A 22,164-nucleotide genomic window follows, 5' to 3' on the forward strand; every position below is an offset into this window, starting at 1 on the left:
TTTCAGGCAAAATGCGTCATCTGGCAACTACCTCCGCCCATCAAATTCTCAGTTCTTGACCTTTGTAGAGCCCTCAGCATCAAGCAGTTCCTTTGCTTCCTTACACGTGGCTTAGTTTCTGTTCGATTTTTAGACGCGGAGTTCATTGGAGTTTATGACACCAATACTTGCTGCAACATTGCGAGATAGGCTGAGTGGCGGGCACGGGTGATGACCGAGGCACGCAAGGGGGGTGTGGAAGATGACTGTGCTGAGGCGAGGCGGGCGCTGGGGAGCAGGTGAGTCTGGTAGACGCCTGTCACTGGTTTCTTTGTTGGGTGCTGCTGGGTGTGACTGAAGCACCGGGAGAGAGGGGGAGAAGGGAGGGATCAGAAAACACACGCACAAGCTTCGTCCCCCAAGGAGGCAAGTCTTCGTCTCAGAGTAAATATCGAGTTGTAATCTAAATGATAAATATAAATTATGAATCTAAATAAGAAATATTATGCTTGAATAAATATATTTGAAAATATTTGCTCAAGCTTCGTCATATTTGGAGGCGAGTCGTCAGTTTAAAAGTAAATATAACTTTTTAATATTAACACTGTATATACAATATAACTAAATAAGAAATAAACATAATACATCTAAAAATACTACACATGCAAATCTCGTTCGCCAAGAAGGACATACGACCCTTTCAAGATTAGATATGAAAATAAAATCTAACTATGAATCATTAGCCTAAAAAGAAGAAAAAGTCTACATAAATATACTTAGTTTATATATATATATATATATATATATATATATATATATATATATATATATATATATATATATATATATATATATATATATATATATAGTGAACCAGAGAGAGAGAGAGAGAGAGAGAGAGAGAGAGAGAGAGAGAGAGAGAGAGAGAGAGAGAGAGAGAGAGAGAGAGAAATGTCAACTGGGGCCACACTGCTTGAAAAAAAAAAAAAAACAAGATCCCTCGGAGGCAAAGAGCTTTTGAAATTTTGTTTGTCACACTGCCAGTTTTGCTTCATCATCAAGAATGATTTACTGGCGGGAGGCTCTTTGGCTGGACGCTAAGGCTTTACTAGCAGGCCGCCGTGGATGCCAGATTTGCATACGATTTCAGATATCTTTGGTCAAACCCCCTCTGTGCGTGTGTGTGTGTGTGTGTGTGTGTGTGTGTGTGTGTGTGTGTGTGTGTGTGTGTGTGTGTGTGTGTGTGTGTGTACCCTCCTATTTTTAGTTTGGTGTGTCCTTCACAAGTATTAGCAGTAACACATCCCTTCCACCAGTGCACGTGTCAAGGCTACACGTGCATGGTAAGGGTGGTCGGAAGTCAAATTTGTTACACAAGTACTGCTTAGGAGGAACAGATAGCAGGGAACATGAGAATATCTAGTGAATGGGCCACAAACTACTACTTATGAACCATACTTGTGAGGACAAAGGGAAATAGAGGAAGATTAACAAGTAATAGGATAGAAATAAAAAAAAAATGTGAAAAGATGATGTAATGATGAATATGATGGAATACAGAGATTAAAATATAATAATCAAAGAACAAGGTAAGTAATCACTATAATCGTGTTTAACTATCGGGAGCCTTAAATCGTATATTCTCTTGTATTATAAGTACCCTGAATCTTATGTAACTGTGAAGGCTTGGATTTCTATTATAGTCCGGTATTAACGTTGTCATGTTTATGCAGGCAGTTGGCAGTAGGGCGTTGCATTGCGAGGGCTAACAGAGGGAGGGAAGGACTGACGAAGGCGATGCAGGCACATGAGGCAGATTTGCTGGAGTGCTAAATGTGGTGCTTTTTTTTTTTCTACCCATTCATTTCTTCTGGCTCTTTTTATTCTGTAACTGGAATAAACGAGAGTTAGTGATCGTTGCTGCATTTCGAGGAGAGAGAGAGAGAGAGAGAGAGAGAGAGAGAGAGAGAGAGAGAGAGAGAGAGAGAGAGAGAGAGAGAGAGAGAGAGAGAGAGAGAGAGAGAGAGAGAGAGAGAGTTAATGACACACACACACACACACACACACACACACACACACACACACACACACACACACACACAAATAAAGAAACTTAAAGATGTGTTATTCAAAGTTAAAATGGTGGTAGGTTGTAGATATAACATATCTTACATTTCACTAAAACTGTTTGAATTCTTTCCTGTCATTACCATATCAGGTGCTTGGTGAGCGAAGAATGTGGCAATGGTGTGACAATGGCAGTAATGGTGTGACGCTGATAACTTTGGTGTAGTAAAGTGAGGATGTCTAGATGCTGATAGACGGGCGCTGTGTAGTACAGAGGGACCACAGTGCTGAATTAGAGGCGATAAACAGGCTTTGCTTCGTCCTTACAGACCAGACTACTGTTCTAGAAGGTAGAGAATGGTTTTGTTTAGTGTAGAAGGACCATAATGCTGATCTAGAGGCGGCAAACTGGCTTTGTTTAGACTCCAAAGATTACACCAGTGTTTTGGAGGCGATAGACTGCCTTTGGTTAGTTATTAGAGGGAACAGATTAATGAGTTAGAATCAGAATCGTTTCTGCTAGTTGGAGAAGGACCACATTGGTGATTCAGAGGCGAGACTGGCGTAGCTTAATCTAGAGAAGGAACAAATTACGTAATGTTTCAAAGGGATACAAGTTTTGTTTTAGTTCAGAGAGAGAGAGAGAGAGAGAGAGAGAGAGAGAGAGAGAGAGAGAGAGAGAGAGAGAGAGAGAGAGAGAGAGAGCAATGTTTTAGGAAAGGATCGTTTAACATTTTTTCCTAAAATGTTACGTGCAGTATGTGTTGATAACTTGGCGGCTGTGAGTGGCTGTGCTTCTACAACACTCACTGATTGCGTCATTCATCCGCAGTGTGTGTGTGTGTGTGTGTGTGTGTGTGTGTGTGTGTGTGTGTGTGTGGGGTGCTATCTGGTTAGAACACGAGGCAGCCTTCCAACCTTCCCTCTTTTATCATCACTATTCTCATTTGCTGACACCTCCTGTGAAGTCATGGCTGATACTCATGTGAAGCGAGGAGGCACTGCTAAGTAATTCCCAGGCCTCATGTTTGTTGTCGTTGTCGTCTTTGTTGCCCTTGTTGTTGTTGAGTGGTATTACTGGTAGTTTCCTCAACATTTTAACAATGGTTTCTGATTCTGTTCGGGGACTGGCACCTGAGTAGCTTTTTTTTTTTCTTGCATTTTTATTGCCATTGGCCGATGCCCTTCCTACGCAAGAAAAAAAAAAAAAAAAAAAAAAAAAAAATATATATATATATATATATATATATATATATATATATATATATATATATATATATATATATATATATATATATATATATATATATATATATATATATATATATATATATATATATATATTTTAGCAGTAGGAGCAGCGGCAGCAGTAGTTTTGTTATTGTTGTTTCTTGTTACTATAATTTTCCAACACCCCCTCTTCATATTAACTGTAAAACGAGAAGGCACTGGTAGACACTATATCTGAGGTCTAACATCAACCACAACCCTACGTGGGAGACAAAACGCCATAGCATGGTGTGGCGGGTTGGTTTGGCTTGGCGTGGCGTGCGCAGATCACCAGGCATACCACGCACCGCCCTGTACACACACCACTTATCAAGCTGCGTACTCTGCTAACTACGTCTTTATTACCCAAGATGTGCGTTATCTTCACAGACCTTGGGGGACTCTTATCTCTGGAGCTCTAAAAGATAGGTGAGGCGGCAGGTGGCAGTCCCATTAAGGTCGACACTCACAGGATCGGTCTATCTCAGCTCGGCCCTTTCATCCTCCCTCATGGTGACATTTCATAAGTCTCCGCTTGCTTGCTAATCAACGGGTTTACCTTACGTTGCTGAATTTGGTGCTTGTTCTCATATTTGTGTTGTATTAGCACCTCCTGGCGACTTTTCTCTTGCCAAGGCCGCGGGGGTGGGGGGTGATACTTTCAGGGAGTGGCGATTGAAGCATTAGAAGCGCAGGAAGGTGTATTATGGATGTTAGTACAATGCATGTGTATAATGTTGTCATATGTATCAGTTCTAATTGTAGAACCTGTTGTTTTAGTGAGTCAGTTTATTTGTAATGTTTGTACTTATTCTTTCATCCTCTCGTGTATAATTATCAGCCAAATCTCTCGCCGTATTCTCTTGCTTTCACTTATCTCATTCATGCTGAAGTATTACTTTTGCTGTGATGTGAGGAACGTCACCTGCCTGCCTATCTACATACATTTCTGTATAATTAACCTTACATACTTACCTGTGTACTTATCTGCCTATCTACCTGTGTACCTGTCTTTCTGCGTTACGTAATTTAACCTAACCTATCCTAATAAAACATACATACCTACTGACCCAGTTAACTACATACCTACCTATCTATTTACTCACATGTGTGTCTACCAGCTAACTTAACCGAACCAAACCAAACCTTACCTAATCCTACCTAACCTAACCTAATCATTCCTAATCTAGCTCAGCCAAACCTAACCTAACTTAACCAAACGAAACCAAACCGGTCCTAACCTAACCTAACCTATCTATCTCCCTACTGACCTACCTACCAAGGCCTTCATTCAGCAATCCTCCTCCTCACCTACATTGAGTCCGCCCGTTCGAGGCCGTGACAGTATTGGACACGCACTCATTCAAAACACCACAATGCGATTAGATAGGAGATAAAGGCGGTGTTGCCAGTTCTCGTCGTCAATAGTTACACGTGCTTCGAGGGTGCTAAATGTGTATGTGTCTGCGTGTGTATGTGTGTTTGTGTGTTCGCCAATATTCCTTCCTGCGTGTCTGCTTTTCAATATTGCTTTCCATGTCTGTTCATTGTCATTGTTTATCTTATGTACATTATATGAAAAAAGAATTAAAACACCGTGTACATAAGAGAGGTGAATATGCGTTGAGAGAGAGAGAGAGAGAGAGAGAGAGAGAGAGAGAGAGAGAGAGAGAGAGAGAGAGAGAGAGAGAGAGAGAGAGAGATAACACAAGGTGGCTACAAGAAATATTGGTGCTAGTGGTGGTGATGGTGGTGATGGTAGTGTGTATACTTCTCTTGGGATCAGCGACGTATGAACATTACTTCAACGCAATTAACACTATATTATATTCCATGATGTATTCTATTGTGTATTTTAAGCATAATTTTTCCTCGGGTTCTTACGTCCGTTTTCCTTAAAGTACCAGGGACAAGACGGCAGGCACTTCATAACGAATGACTCTGTTTATGGCATTTGGGATCTGAGTGGATGCCCTTCCTAACTTCGGACTTTGCCAGGATTTGAAGTTGTGTGCCTGAGGATTCCTCGACCCCTTAAACGCCTTCTGTAACACTACCGCGGCGTCTCCCTATATTTTAAATTAAATCCTTACTTTATTTTATACATTTGTTTTTTTTTTCCATTTGGTGACATCATATAGGAACAGCCAGTCTCGCTAGGGATTAACGAGGAAATGATTCCCACCCGTGTACAAGATGCTCCCTGGCAAAGAAGCAGCAAAATTGCCTTACCCATTTATATGGATGACAGATGGAAAAATTCTTTTGTACATTTTACTTATTTTGGAAAAAAAGTAGAAAAAGGTTTTCAGTTTCACTTCCTTCTCCAGTATGGTATCTTCGAATATACAGATACGCACTTGCATTAAATTTTTAATGTCTCAATATCACTACTACTACTACTACTACTACTACTACTACTACTACTACTACTACTACCAAGCACGCAAGATGGTTATAAAGCAAGAAGAGTTAATAACTACAGAGAAATTAGCTGAGAGTTTGCAGGCTAGTGCTTCTGGTAGACAGTTTTGGAGATCTGTAAGAAACAAGGGAAAACAGAAGAAAAAAACGCCTAAGGCAGTTGATGGAAAACATTGTCCTAAAGATATAGCTGATTTATTTAAAGGAAAGTTTGAAGAGCTTTACAACAGTACCTCATACGATACAAATGAGATGGATAGCTTAAAATCTGCCATCAACAGTGTAATTTCTTGTCAGAAAAATAGTAATGAAAGTATACTCTTGATTACGCCTGATGAGGTGCGTCAAGCACTGCGGAGAGTGAGGCCTGGAAAGGGAGAAGGTGAGGGTGACCTGATGTCTGACCATCTCATACATGCTGGTGATGTGTTATACGGACACTTGTCTGTACTGTTTTCAGCCATGTTGAGGCACGGTTTCTCTCCCCACAGCATGATGAAAGGGGTTATGATACCGCTTCCTAAAGGTCGTTGGGCAAATCTTAATACCAGTGAAAATTACAGAGCGATTACTCTTAGTAGTTTGATGAGTAAAATACTGGATAATATTGTATTGATGAGAGAAAGGGATAAACTATTGACCAATGATTTGCAGTTTGGGTTCAAAGAAGGAACATCCTCTACTATGTGTACAGCAATGGTGAGAGAAACTGTGTCTTATTATGTATCTAAAGGTACAACTGTTTATGGGTTTACTTTAGATGCAAGCAAGGCTTTCGACAGAGTTAATTATTGCAAATTATTTGATATTCTATTGAAACGTAATGTATGTCCTCTTATATGTAGATTATTGTTAAACATGTACGTAAATCAAAAACTAAGCGTAAGATGGAATGACTTACTGTCTAGTACATTTGAAGTGAGTAATGGAGTCAAACAAGGTGGTGTGATCTCTCCTATACTGTATTGTGTTTATGTAGACGGGTTACTCACGGAATTGCGAGACTCTGGCGTTGGCTGCTACATGGGTGGCACCTATGCAGGAGCCTTCGGGTTTGCTGATGACCTAAAAGGTCTAGCACCAAGTGTTTTTGCTCTCAAGAAGATGATAAGCATCTGTGTAGATTATGCATCGAGATATGACATTGTGTATAACGAAAAGAAAAGCAAATTAATAGTTTTCCACGGTAATAAAAGAAGTAATATAATTCCTAATGTAGAAATTAATGGTAAAACTATTGATATTATGGAGGAAATTGTACACCTGGGAAATGTTTTAGGAAGAAATATTTTTAAATGTGATACTTCTAAATGTGTGACTGATTTTTATCGACAATGTAATTCATTTTTATCCCGTTTTAAGGGTGGACTGTCACATGTAAGAAATACTTTGTTTTTTAAATATTGTTCTAGTTTTTATGGTAGTCAACTTTTAAATGTGTGTGATGGTAGCATGGAAGCGGTGTACCGAGCGTGGAGGGTTGCAGTGCGTCGAGTGTGGAAGCTGCCCTGGACCACACACTGTAGTCTGCTTCCTCACATTGCTAATGTTATGCCCCCAGAAATGTGGTTCGCAAAACGGGAGATTGCTTTTATAAACCAAATATTAACATCAGACAATATGGTTATAAGAACAATAGGAAGAATGGGGGTTTATGGAAGACATTCAATAATGGGCAGTAATGTAAGATATCTTTCATACAAATTTAATATGAATATTGGAGACATCAATAAGGTTTGGACGCAGCTGCAGTGTGACCAGTACGAACTTGCACGGACTGGTGCACAAATTCGTGAATTGTGTTTGATGAGGGATAGATGTGATACCACAATCTTAGATGTAAGGGAAACTAAGATGTTGATTGATGCTTTGTGCACCGAGTGACGTCGGATTCAGTATGATATTGTCTAATTTAGTATAAATTTATGTCTTTTTTTTTTAATAATTAAATGAAATGTTTTTCTTTCTTTTAGTTTTAGTATGTATTTTAGTTTGTGTACACATCTTGTGTGAATAAAGAATATTGAAATTGAACTATCATCACCACCACCATCAACATCACCGGTAAAGCCAATAAGTAGACAAAGAGAAACGCGAAAATCTAAAAATATAATGTACCATGACTATGCTCGAAGTTTCTATGAGCTTCCTTTACTCTTAACTTTTTTTTCTTTTTCCCTTACACGTAGCAAACCTGGCACTCCTCATTTCCTTAAACGCCTGATTGAATCTCGCCCACAGTCCTGCCGCGCCGCCCCGTCACTGGTGTAGACAAAAGTTCAACACCCTCCACGCCCTCCACACCCTTCCTTTACTTTTTTTTATTACCTTCACTCAATTTTTCTTCCTTCTCCCCTTCCCTTTTTGGCTTTCTCTTCCCCTAAGCTGGGCGAGAACATTTAATTGCTAGATCATTAGTGTCCCGCCACTTTAAAGGGTCTTTCCTTAATTGGAACCTGATCAGGTGGAGAGTGATTAGTCTCGGCAGTTTTGATCCGCCATCTTGACGGGTCACATCCCTCCTGCTAGTGGTGGGGGAGGACGACGAGGAAGAGAGGGGGGAAAGGTGTCGTAATGGGAGGGAGTGTTAACGGGGGATAGAGGAAGAGATGGAGAGAGAAAGACGGTGTTATGCAAAGAATGTGTCACAGTGATGAGGGAGAGACGTATGGGAGATGAATAGAGCTGTTAGGGGGGAAGGAGGAGCAGGAGGGGAGATTGTAGATGGAGAATGATGAAGGACCAAGAAGATGACCAAGAGGAATGACTCATGAATCAAGCAGACGAATCAGCGAGTCAACTCGCTCGAATCATCTCACTTATTAAACAGTTACACAATTCCATTTCGTACCACTACGGGTGGCTGCAGAGAGAGAGAGAGAGAGAGAGAGAGAGAGAGAGAGAGAGAGACCATGAGGTGCTACAGACACGAACGTGCTACAGGAAGTGCTCTGGGCTTGCAAGGGGTGGCGGGGAGGGACACGGGTGGCTGGTGGGGGAACGTCCCAGTGTGAGGGTCGCCGTGTTTGAGGCTCGCATCCCTAACTGGCGGTGGCTCTAATTATCAGGTATTAGTAGTGTTTTAAATGCGTGTGTTTGAAGAGCTACATGCTGCGACCATTTGCCACACGATGCGTCAGTCCAGGCAGAGTAATGACAAAAGTGGATCACGGAGGCTTACGGCAGGTGCGTGTGTGTGTGTGTGTGTGTGTGTGTGTGTGTGTGTGTGTGTGTGTATGTGTGTGTGTTTGTGCATGTGCATGGCGGCGGCGGCAGGTGGCAGGAGGCGAGGCGGGAATCTGTTCGGTCGGTCAGTGGGAACTAGACTTTACTATATTAAACTTTTATTATCCACTGAGGAGAGAAGGTAAAAGGCAGGTGATTAAGCCTTAGTGTGTGTGTGTGTGTGTGTGTGTGTTTGTGTGTTTGTGTACGCCAGACACACATACCAGACACATAGAGGGTCATTTTAGTGTCTATTCATTTACTTACTCACTTTGTTACATTTTAACGAAATTTAAGGTATTTGCTGGAATTATGCCAGCAAACATGAATTTATATTTGGAATTTGTTGAATCCCATTGATACCCTAATTTCGATGGGTTTTAATAGCAGCGGATAAATGTTATTCCCGCGACCCAACTGATTGCACTGGTTGGCCTGCGTGGCATTGGCATAGCGACGCACCCTAGCCCGACGTGTTCTGTGGGCAAGGATAGTTGTGGAACACGAGAAACTGGAGCAGGAAGTCTAGGTTCTTTTTCAGGCCTTGCATCTTCTACTTGATAATAATCATGCTGCTGCAGCTGCTGCTGCTGCTACTACTGCTACTGCCACCACTACTACTACTGCTACTACTACTATTACTGCTACTACTACTAGTACTACTACTACTACTACTACTACTGCAATAGAGAAAAAAAATAATAATAATACCATACCATACCATACCGCAGTGCCGTGTCAGGTGACGCTGGCGACAATGGAGTGCCACACTCTTCTGTTCCCAGCCAACTCCACTACTTCTTCCATCTTCTCTCTTCCCACCATCTCCTTGATTCCATCCATGTACTTCATCCTCTGTCTCCCTCGTGCTCTCTTCCCCTCGATCATCCCCAAGAGACAGTCTCTCTCAAGGCCATCCCCTCTCAAAACATGCCCCAGATACCCAAGCTGTCTTCTTTTCACTGTGGTCATCAGCTTCCTCGTCGTGCCGGCCATCTGCAATACTTCCTGGTTTGTCCTTCTTGCCACCCACGGGACCCTCATAATTCTCCTGATGAACCACATCTCCGCCGCCTCCAGTCTCTTCTTCATTTCCTTACTAACAGTCCAGGTTTAACAGTCCAGGTTTCACAACCGTATAACATAACTGACCATATATAAGCCTTCAAAATTCTTAGCCGAATTCTAGTGCTCAAATTCTTGCTTGTCAGTATCGTTCTCATTTGTCAAAAATTGGTTTTCCCCATTCCAATTCTTGATCTTATTTCCGCACCACTTCTACCATCATCGTCCACCAAACTTCCCAAGTATCTGAATGATCTAACTTGCTTCACTGCCTGTCCATCTACATTCACATTCATCCTCAATTGTTCCTTTCTCTTGGTCACTCCCATCACTTCTGTTTTACAGATGTTAATCTTCAATCCAACTCCCCTACATTCCTCATCCAGTCGATCCACCAGTCTTTGTAACTTTTCTTCCGTGTCCGCAATTAATACCGTGTCATCCGCATATCTTATATTATTTACATTCATTCCTCCCACCCTAATACCTTCCAAATCTGCCATTTCATTCATGACGGCCTGCGAGTAAAGTGAGAACAAGTCCGGTGACAACACACAGCCCTGTCTCACTCCTCTCTCTATTTTAACCCAGTCACTTTTTTCATCTCCAGTTCTCACCACAGCTCTTTGTCCCCAATACAGTCTGGTCATTACCCTTAAATCAGCAGTATCTACACCCAACCTTCTCAACCTCTCCACCAATACCTCATGACGTACCATATCAAACGCTTTTTCGAAATCAACAAAGCGCACAAACAGGTCTTTCTGCTTCTCTATGTCTCTCTCTATAATGGCTCTTAATACAAAAATTGCATTTCTCGTTCCTTTACCTTTCTTAAAACCAAACTGTGCTCTGTCCACTGTTTCCTCGATTTTTCACTTCAACCTCTCATCAATCACTCTCAGTACAATCTTCGCCACCTGACTCATAATATTTATTGTTCGATGTTTACCACCTTCTACTGCTCCTTCCTTCTTTGGTATTACAATAAATTCAGACCCCTCCATTCTCTCAGGGATATTACCCGTGTCATATATTTGATTTTCTAACTCTGTGATCTTCTCTATGGCAAAGTCTCCAGCAGCCTCCACCATCTCAACCACCACTCCATCACTCCCTTCCGCCTTCCTCCACTTCATCCCCCTCACAGCTTTCTCCACCTCACGTCTCAAAATTGAAGGCCCTTTCTCGATCTCCCCGAGCTCTGGTCTCTCTCCTCTTGTATCTCCTTACAGTTCTCCAACGTACTCTTCCCATCTCTTTAGAACTTCTCTCTCTGTCAGGAGGTTACCATTTTTATCTTTTACTATTGTGTTCCTGGTTGTTCTCCGTTTCCCTGTTATTTCTCCGATTTTCTCTGCCATTAACCTGGAGTCTACATTTTCCAACTGTTCCGCTTCTTCACACATCTTTCCTAGCCACTGTTCTTTCCTATCTTTACACATTTGTCTTATACTTCTATTCAATTGTCTGTATCTTTCCTCTGAGGTGTTCTTTACTTTTCTTCTCTCTTCCATTAGGTCCAGGATTTCACTAGTCATCCACGCCTTCCTTCTCCTTTCTTTCTCATTCGAAATAATATCTTCTGCTGCACTCGCTAACGCACCTTGAAATACTCTCCAACTTCTCTCCACACTCTCATCTTTCGCTTCATCCCACAAAATGCCGTATCTTTTAAACACCTCCACAGCATACTGTTCGCCGACTTCTTCCTCTCTTCGTAGTATATTCCAGTCTTTCCTCACTTTCTTGTTTTTCTTCATTCTTTTGAACTTCACTCTCATTTCAGTCACAACCGGAACATGATTTCATCCTACACCACAGTCTGCTCCCGGATATGTATTCATCTGCTGTAGACTGTTCCTGAACCTTTTGTTGACTGTAATATAGTCTATTTGGTTCCTCACTCTATCTCCCGGACTCCTCCATGTGTATAAGTGTCTTGGGTGGTCTGAAAAACGTGTTCATAATCATTTGATCCCAACTTTCGCACCATTCCATCCACTTGTCTCCTCTTTGTTTTTTCTCTCCTAGACCGAAACTTCCCACCACCTTTACACTGCGACCTTCTCCCACTTTTGCATTTAGGTCCCCCATTATTTAGGTCACTTCTCCTGGTTTACATTGACCCCTGGCACTATCCGCCTGCTCGTAGAAGGCATCTACCTCGTCATCGCTATGATCTCCTGTTGGTGCATACGCGTACACTTGGATTATATTCAGTCCAGTGGGCTTAGCATCGATCTTAACCAAAATCACCCTCTCAGACACTTGCCAACTCCCAACCACTGCTTCTGCCACCTCCTTCCGCAGCAGCACCACCACACCCGCCTCTTGTCTCTCTCCTCCTGAATAGTATATTGTCCAACCTCCTGAATTTATCTATCCAGAACCCGTCCATCTAACTTCAGTCACTTCCACCACATCCAGTTTCATCCTCTCCGCCTCCTCCTACCTGATACAGGGTGTTTACATTCCATGTAGCAACAATCCCACTCAGCAGTAGTCCGATTTCGACTCCCAGATATCTGCTTTGCATGTCCGGGTGAGCGCCAGCAGTCTCTTGATTACGAACGGGCATCACCTGCAGGTCATGATCCCACCGTACGGGCGCGACAGCATCCCCACTGGAGATGCTCCTGTTGACGCGACGCCGTTAAGCGTATTCTCTCTTTGTGGCACTTCCATTGTTATTCTTGGTTAAAATACGTGGTAGGATCACCACTCCCTTTCCACGGATTTGGTCCATGGTCTCTTATTGGTTATTCGAGACTGCCCTGTTATTCTACAGGGTATTCCTCCATCCGCCACCAGGAGTTTTCTCTCCTACTACTACATTGCAATAATTATTAGTGTACTGATGCATCATTAACCAGGAAATGTGTTTGCAGATTCATGATATTGTTAACGTGTAAACTGGGAGACTTCAAAACGCCACAAAGGAGGTAATACGTTGCTGGTGACAAGTGAACACATGAATGAATTACTCGGCTCGTGCGCTTAGTGACAAATGAACAACATGGGATGCCTCTTACCGCGCCGTGCGCTGTGAACCCTTGGTTTGACCCGCCGAGAAACAGGTCCACTAGAAACCGTAAACATTGATATAGACAAGTTCTAAATTCTTACAGGAAAACTGGTCACATTGCTCTTGTAATTGAACGACGAGTAAGATTAAGGAACGCAAGATTGAGATGCGTTATGTTCGTTGATTTCGTGGCTGTATTGGATAAGTTTCTTTTTTCTTACGTTTCTTTTGATTTATTTCTTTGTTTTTGTTACATGCGAATGAGGCTGATCAAGGACAAGGAATAAAATTTAGATTTCTGTCTCCCCACCTAATAATAATGATAATGATAATAATAATAATAATAATAATAATAATAATAATAATAATAATAATAATAATATAAGTGCAACAGTATAGACACCGTAAACATCACAGTCCATGGCCAAAGACACAAACAACGCATGATACAGAAGAGGCATAACATTTCAAGTAGCGATAGTTTGTCGAGGTTCATGCCCTTTTAATTACCTGCATTTATTGTATCCTCTTACCGTCAGCTGAATTCCTTACACACACACCCAAATCCGCGAACTCACAGAAAACCTCACTCACTCACTCACAAAAGAAAGCGACTTTACATTGCATAATTAATTGCATTATGTTTTCATCGGACCGGCCAATTTGATTGAAAGTTCATTTTGATGAGTTTACAGTGGTCCTTTGAAGAGTTTTCTTTATTATTATTTTGTGATAGAAATTAGTGAAGTCTTCTTTAGATATTGACATATTCCTCACATAAAAGAATGTTTAGAGTAGATTCTCCGATACATATACATAAAACAGACAAGAACCTGAGACCTAATAATTAAGTTAGGACAAAAACAGTCTAGTTAAAAAGTTACATATTTTTTCTTAAAGGAGTATGAAGAGGCTGTCCTGTAAACACAACTGGAGCATACTCAGCAAGCAGGCTTAGTGCAGAGTCAATCGTGAGCTTTCAAAAAAAGATAAGAAAAATTTATAGCTAAGGATGAGAGATGGATATAGATATGCAGGTATGTTTTACACTGAAACCGACACTTGTAAGACTCCTGCAGCATCCTTTATGTTAAACTGTAAATAGTCTTAAGGGCCGCGAGCAATAGGAGGCGGAAATGACAAGCCTTACGTAGTTTCTTCCTCTAGTACGTGAGGCGACAGAGAGCGAGACACCTGTCGACACTCACAACCAAGAAGCTGCAGCTCGATTCTTTTCCTAAGAGAGCGGAAAAAAAAAAAAATAGTACTCCGTGGGACAAAACTGGAGGATCACCGCGATTAGCTTGGCGATGCGAGGCAGTGATAACCGAACTCCCCAGCTTGTGTTCATGACGGATAGTGAGCAGGAGGTGTTCGTTTAGGCGAGTTGATACACACACACACACACACACACACACACACACACACACACACACACACACACACACACACACACACACATACTGATGCATGGACAAATAGCTATGGTTGCCCCTCCTCGGCATGTAAGGACGCCAGCGTGTATCGTGGCGGCGGATAGGCAGAGAGGAGCCCTAGCAACGTAATGATTCGCTGTCGCGGCTATGACTTAATTAAAGGCTCCTGCAGGCGACGTTGGTGGGGGCAGGTGAGGCTTTGTTGCTTCAAGGACACCGGTTGTGCCTTCCGTCCCTCCTCCTCTTCCTCATCTTTCTCCATTTCGTTTATCTTGTCCTCATTTAGCCGCTTTTCTCTCTTTACTATTATCACAAGTATCCGTGTAACAGTGAAGCGTCCACTGATTTTATTCCTGTCTTGTTGTGCATGTCTCCTTGAGTTTATTCCGTAGCAGGTAAAGATGCAAGGATGAGAAGTGTCTGTCGCTCTGATGTCTGTGGTGGTGAAGGGAATGGTGAGCTTCCCCTTATTCGGCTTTACTCATTTATTTGTTTATTGGTGCTCTGTGTTTTTTTGATTGCCTTGTCGTTCTTGTAGGGTGCGTTTAGGGAAGGAAAGGGAAAGCAAGGGAGGGTTAAGTGTTATATGGTGTGTGTGTGTGTGTGTGTGTGTGTGTGTGTGTGTGTGTGATGCGAGAAGACTCATACTTTACACACACACACACACACACACACACACACACACACACACACACACACACACACACAAAAAAAAAATATTAACCAAAACTGAATGACTTAAAAAAAAAGAAACAACAATAGATAAATAAATACCGATCAGTAGAAGTAACACTAGAGGTAATCAATAAGAAGTTTTTACCTTTACTTTGACCCTCTGCCTTGCTTTCATTATTAGGTCTTATATACCAGAGAGAGAGAGAGAGAGAGAGAGAGAGAGAGAGAGGGAGGGAGGGAGTTCCTAAAGTATTATAGACGCACAGTAAAAAATTAATAAGTTATCTTTACTGTTATAAACCTTTACTTTTTTTTTGTCTTCGATTTCTAGATTGTTGCTTAAATTAGTATCTCAGCTCAGGCATTAATAGGTATCAGTGCCTTTGTCATGGCCGGGCCGTGAGAAAATGAGTCGGGTATCCCTGTAGGAAGCACAAAAAGCGACACTGGTCTTGTTTGATTGACATTTACTCGCTATGATGTCCCAAGACGCCACGGGACTGCCTCTGAAAGTCACACTAGTTAATGATTACTTGACGCAAGATAGGATGGCAGGTAGATAGATAGATAGATAGATAGATAGACAGACAGACCATTAACCATATCTCACTGTATAGACCACTGATAACGTAAACAAAAAAAACAAAACAAAAATGATACACAAAGAAGATTTACTAAACACCTAAACCATACAAAGTCAGTCCCATTATTCCATGAAGTATGAAAAGTACACCTAAACGAAAAGTAAATGAAAAATTCCACACACGTAAATGAGCACCTGTTCTGCTACTTACGACGCGGTCATACTTACACTTAACTCTTACATCCTTCTCCCTTCGTTTACTTATGTTCCTTTCCTACCGTGTGTGCTGTTGGGAGACAAGGAAGAGAGGGAAGGGAAGGGAAGGGAAGGGAAGGGGAGTGCGGTCTGGTGGATGTTTGGATGAGTGCGATATAGAGCTGCGGATATCAACACACAATTGCACATCATTGGTCTCTCCATCCTCTCCTCAGAGTACGACCACAGGCGCCAGTCCCTCTAATGATCGATAATGCTGCGCTTTTTCGGTAGTAGTGCCGTAAAGCTCAGCGGCAGCCATCTGGGGAGTGAGGCGGAGCGGGACGCGGCGGCCAGACGCTGCCGGAGGCCGTCCATCACTCGCCAAGAGGTGACGGGGGCGGCGGTGATTGCCTGGAGGAGGGATGGTGATGGTGGTTGTGACGGGAGTTTGTGGTGATGGTAATGACGGGACTACGTGTGTGTGTGTGTGTGTGTGTGTTATGGTTTTTGTGAGCCAGACTGATGTTTTGTGCTTGTTCCGCTAAAGATGACCAGCTCGTGATACCTGAAAGCCTCAACAAAAGTGTGAGGATGACAGATGCACGTGTTCTTCTGACAGACAGCACACTCATGACGCCTTAGAAGCACCTTGGTGTTTGCAGTGAAGGCAGAAAGTTATGCAAGGAGAATTGGGGTGTCTCTGTCCTGTTAACAAACCATTCGTTCGTGACATCTATAATCCAAGAAGCCTCAGGGTGGAGCCATATCAGTGTGAGTGTATTTAAGCCAGCCAAGGTGTTACGTAGCTACCTGTCTCAGAACACGCTGATGTTTCACACTACAAACAGCTGATACATTGGACCTTATTCTGAAACGCTTCTACATTACACCCCGACTACTTTCAAAAGGCTGTAATTGAAGTTACACGGGTTTTTAAGGATGCTGTTACGGTTCTAGTGACAAATTAACGAAATTTCTACATTATTAGTAGAAGAAACTTTCTTGTGAACCCAGTTAATCATCTCTGCGGTTTTTTTTAATAGTCGTGATAGTTTCAGAATACGGGGCACTGTACTACACCATAGTGATTAACAAAACAGTGTCAGGGAAGAAAGAACTGGAGAGACGGATGTAGAGGATGAAAGAGAGGGAGATGAAAGCATGAAGGAGGGAGAGAGAGAGGGAGGGAAGCAGGACAGAAGAAGGTAGGAGCTCTTTGAAGTGGTGGCATCTCGTCTTATCCTTAAATGGGTCAGGTGTGTGTGTGTGTGTGTGTTTCAACCGCAAGTAACAGCTGCATGGCGGAGTGCACGGCGTTCTCCTTCCGTCTCTCCTGCTGGGGGGTCCCTCATGGCCACCTGTCCTTGCTGCTCTTCACTATGTGCCGTGTGTGTGTGTGTGTGTGTGTGTGTGTGTGTGTGTGTGTGTGTGTGTGTGTGTGTGTGTGTGTGTGTGTGTGTGTGTGTGTGTGTGTGTGTGTGTGTGTGTGTGTGTGCCTGCCTGCCTGCCTGCCTGCCTGACTGCCTGCCTGGCTGGCTGGCCGGCTGGCTTGTTCTCTCTCTCTCTCTCTCTCTCTCTCTCTCTCTCTCTCTCTCTCTCTCTCTCTCTCTCTCTCTCTCTCTCTCTCTTACACACACACACACACACACACACACACACAGGCAGGTAAATATCTTTTCACGTATTGTTAAAATGAGAAAAATATTTCCTTTTTGTGCGACAGTCAGGTATAGCAAGGTGCAAATGGAGGAGGGAGAGGTAGTGTTCCCCCGCCCTCTCTGACGTCATGTGTGGGGGCGTGGGGTGTCCGAGGCGCGGGACGGGGCGTGGGAGGGGGCGAGGGAAGGAAGGCGTCAACTGGGTGGCGTTGAGGGCGCCATTATAGGGTATCTTGTGCCAGGGGAGGATGTCTGGATGGTGAATGGAATCTAGAGAGTTTTCCGTAAGTCTTGTCACAATTTCATTTATCGATTTTTTTTTATTTACGTGAATTTATTTACTATATTCATGTATTTATTTATTTATTTATTTTTTTTTTTAACTATATTATCCTGCCGTGTACCCTTCCCGCTGTCTAAAATGTTTTCAGTTCTGATAAAATACCTTTCCTCCCTCCCTCCCTCCCTCCCTCCCTCCTCCTCTTCCTCCCTCCATCCGTCCCCCTTCCCAGTATCCTTGCTTCGCCGCCTCCTTCGCTGACTCTGCGTGCCATTGCTGAGGGAGGGACGGAGTGAGGGAGGGAGGGGGAGAGGAGGGACAAGCACACGCCCTTCTCTTCCTCGTCTTTGGGATGTGGCCTCCAACCCCCGAGTGAGGCGCCAACCTCCTCGGTGAAGGCGCTGTAGGAGGGAGGGTGGGGTGCAGGGGCGTGGCAGGGCGGCGGGTCACCTGCAAGGGTCGCGACCTTTCAGCAGCGCCACACCTCCCTCCGTCCTCTCAGGGCTGGTTCGACTGGCGGGCGTCCAACCTGTCGGGGGAGTGGGAAGGTGTGACCCTGTCGCCATTCATGGAAGGTTGTTCGCTCTCTCTCTCTCTCTCTCTCTCTCTCTCTCTCTCTCTCTCTCTCTCTCTCTCTCTCTCTCTCTCTCTCTCTCTCTCTCTCTCTCTCCCAGTAGCGATGAACAAGACTAGCATTGCCTTTCTAATATATCATTATTAGCGTAGCCACGCACCAACCTTCGCCAGCACCCTCTAGGGCAGCCGTGAGTGTGTTGGTGAGCCGCGCCTGCTACACCTCTTCCTTTTTTTCCCTTGTTTGATCCCTCGGTGGGCTGTCTCTATTATAGCCAGTTACTAGCCCGGGTAAATGCTCTACCAGTTTGTGGCTGTACCTCCGATCTTTCATCTCTGGAGTTTATGGTGGCCCCGGCATACCTGTGGGCGCCGCGCGACGGGTCATCGGGCGTCTGTAAGATGTATCGCTAACCTTTACGAGTCTTGATGCAAGCCTTTCTGTTTCGTTGCACGTGGGGAAAGCTGGGCGTTGTAATCTCTTTGTCACACGCATTCCACGATGTAAAAGGGAATTGATGAAAGTGTTCCTCAGGGACAACGAGGACTTGACCCGTGTGCATTATTATTGTGATTTATGCACTCCTCTGGGCGAGGGTTTGACATCAGGGGAGGAAGGAAGCCAGCCTGGAGCTGCATCTCATAAGGGATGTTGACCTTCGTCCTCAACCAGAACCTGCAGCCAAGTAGAGGGCGGGGTCGACGGCCTAGTACGGCAGGCCAGGTCGAGACGCACTGGCGCGCAGGCAGTTGTGAAAAGTGCTTTATGTGGGACGGTAATATATCATTATGAAAGTTGGATAATGTGATCATTACTCTAGTCATTTAACGAGCGAGGCTTCCTGCTAAGGCATGGCGGCGGGGCGGGGAGTTACTGGGAAGGGCTGGGCGAGGGCTTACATTATATATTTATCCGATGATAAACTGTGGCGCCACCTGGGGGCGGGAGGAGCCTTAGGGGGAGTCACTAACTCATGCAGTGGTGTGTTCGCAGGGCGACGCTGTTAGGATGGAAAGCTTGGCCCTGCAGCGTTCATTACGGGGACAGGCACACATCACTGCGGGACACCGGCGTGGCAAGCTGAACACCTTGATGGAATGATCGCCGTCACAATGAAACATCGTGCTACTATTCAGCCTGGACTGTTGTTACGCCGCCATGCATGAAACACAAGTAATGCAAGTGTTTATTTGATAAATCATCTGTCTAAGAAAAAATAAAATACAAACAAGCAAGCCTGGAGAATTGATGTACTGTAGCAAGAGTGTTCGCCCCTTCAGCCGTGCTTCGATACATCTTGCCATAGTTTCTGCTTGTCTTTTGTTTTTGCTAGCTCTCAGAATGTATTAATTATATACACGTAATTATGTTCTTTCATCAGGAATGGTGTAATAGTTTGATATGACAATAACTGGGATGCGGTATTTGTTGTGAGAGGCATCAGTCCGTAGCGGCGCCGAGTGTTTTACACCAGCTCCAACGGAGGTGGCAGGCCTCACAGGATTGGCACGTCGGGGAGAAGAGAAGAACATTGATTGGTACACTAGCGATTGAATGGACTGGTGTCATCCTTATATTTGAGTGGCAGCAGCACACTCAGACGACGCCCCGAGCCTAGCAGTCCCGCAGCGGGCCGCCACACACTACAAAGGGGAATGAGGAAAGAAAATGTACGAGCACTTATAGGAATAGTTACCTGAATGAGAGATGAATGGGTTAAGATGGTGAATCATGAAGTAGTAATTATTAATAGTAAGTAAACATCAGCTGTCATGAGTGGAGGGCGTGAAGAGTAAGAAGGAAATGAAGACCCTGCAAGGCGACTCTCAATGAACGGAACACATTTTTTTCCTGCCAAAACGTGGGAGAAAACAGACAGCGGCCAACATGAACTCGCGCTCGTGTGTGTGTGTGTGTGTGTGTGCGCGCGCGTGGGTGACAACTTTCAGGGGTTTTCACCCAAAACTCTTTTTCTACATTTGCAAAAAATCATTTGAAATAGAGAGAGCGATGTTCAGCAGACAAGCCCCCCTTTCCCGCCGCCGTCCGCGCCGCCCCGCCGGAATCTCTCCTATCTGACAAAAAATCCCTTTGGGTTCACCACAAAAGGGGGGACGTGAACCGATGTAGGGAAAGATAACCGCCTTGGGGAGAGGTGGACAAGGGGCAGATATTTCTCTTTCATCTATCGAAGGGGTGAAGGCGTGGCAGCTGAACTCACTCTCAGAATGTTACACTGCTGCACGGTGGCGCGGAGGGCGAGACATTTTCTACTCCAGAATTTCTGAGTGACAGAGCAGCAGAGCACGGTCGGAACTCATAGCTTCCAACATGTGTCAAGAGATGCCGCACACTTGTAACACATTGTTATTTATTTGTAAGTTCATTCATTTATTTACCTACCTACTTATCCATGGATGTGTGTGTGGGTATCGGTGTCGAGAGTAAGTTATCCATTAATAAAATCCGCCCCGAGTACTTCCATGATAAAAGTAATCAGATAACATTGCTGTAAGGGGGGGAGGGTGGCGGTCATGGGAAGCAGTAGGTCTAAAAAAATGTGTGTGTGTGTATGTGTGTGTGTGTGTGTGTGTCTGAAGGAGAGAGAGAGAGAGAGAGAGAGAGAGAGAGAGAGAGAGAGAGAGAGAGAGAGAGAGAGAGAGAGAGAGAGAGAGAGAGAGGAAGCAACACTAAAGACGTGTGCCTGATGGTCGGGGCGAGGAGGCGATGTGAACGAGACTCAAGACAGGATTTTAACATGTTCTTTTCCCGTCACACTAGATTAGACACGTAATAATTGCTTCATCTCTTTCTTGCAGGTAAGGTTTGTCTTCATACCTGAGAAGTGGCCGTGAGTATCTCTCTCTCTCTCTCTCTCTCTCTCTCTCTCTCTCTCTCTCTCTCTCTCTCTGTTGCCCTGACCCCAGAGTTGCAAGTTGCACGTCTTCCACTCAGTACGGCAGCGTAGCGTGAATCTCCCCGATTACTCCTGCAATAACCTGGTACGTGCGTATAGATTTCTAATATCAGGGGAATTAACATAAGAAGCGTCACGGTGGAAGCAGGGGCCCCGTCTCCGAGCCGTCTTTGTAATACATCCATCTGTTTGTGTGTTACTAAACATTTCTCTCTCTCTCTCTCTCTCCCTCTCTCTCTCTCTCTCTCTCTCTCTCTCTCTCTCTCTCTCTCTCTCTCTCTCTCTCTCTCTCATGATGGTGGAGGTGGCGGTGATGCAGTGCGGCGGTCCTAGTGCTTGGGTAGGCAGGCAGGGTAGGCTGGGTAGACTGGCTTGGCTGGGGCTGGGTTACGCAGGGTTCGTGAGGGAGGGAGGGAGGGAGGGAGGCAGGCGAGGGATTGTCAGAATTATGTTCAGGTTTGCTCTGGACAGTTCGAGTTTATCTCCCTGGGAAATCGAGTATGGGAATCGTGGGGCTGCCTGCTCGCTTGTGTGTGTGTGTGTGTGTGTGTGTGTGTGTGTGTGTGTGTGTGTTATCTAACCATCTGGATTGGGTTGCAGTTGCTCAAAGCTTGCCCCCACTCCTCTTCCCCTCATCCCTGACTCTCCCTCCCTCTCCCTCCCTCTCCCACCTTCCCCTACTCCCTCGCACTGTACCATTATCACATCCTTCATGTAATATTTTAAGCAACGGCAGATGAAAGAAAAATCATTAACTCGCTAGTTGATATAACCGTTGCCACGCCG

The 22,164-nt window shown here is 44.1% G+C and overlaps 1 protein-coding gene across 1 annotated transcript in view; it reads left to right on the forward strand.

The window, feature by feature from the left end:
* The window catches only part of LOC135111004 (forkhead box protein O1-like), a 77,185-nt gene extending 55,630 nt beyond the window's left edge, over positions 1-21,555 (forward strand). Inside the window, exon 2 of the mRNA XM_064023853.1 lies at positions 21,281-21,555. Within this exon, the coding sequence (XP_063879923.1) occupies positions 21,281-21,316 (36 nt within the window). The 3' untranslated portion in view covers positions 21,317-21,555. The remainder of the gene's footprint in view (positions 1-21,280) is intronic.
* Positions 21,556-22,164: the final 609 nt, after the last annotated feature.

The sequence above is a fragment of the Scylla paramamosain genome, chromosome 21 (genome assembly GCF_035594125.1).
Source record: "Scylla paramamosain isolate STU-SP2022 chromosome 21, ASM3559412v1, whole genome shotgun sequence".
Taxonomy (NCBI): Eukaryota; Metazoa; Arthropoda; class Malacostraca; order Decapoda; family Portunidae; genus Scylla; species Scylla paramamosain.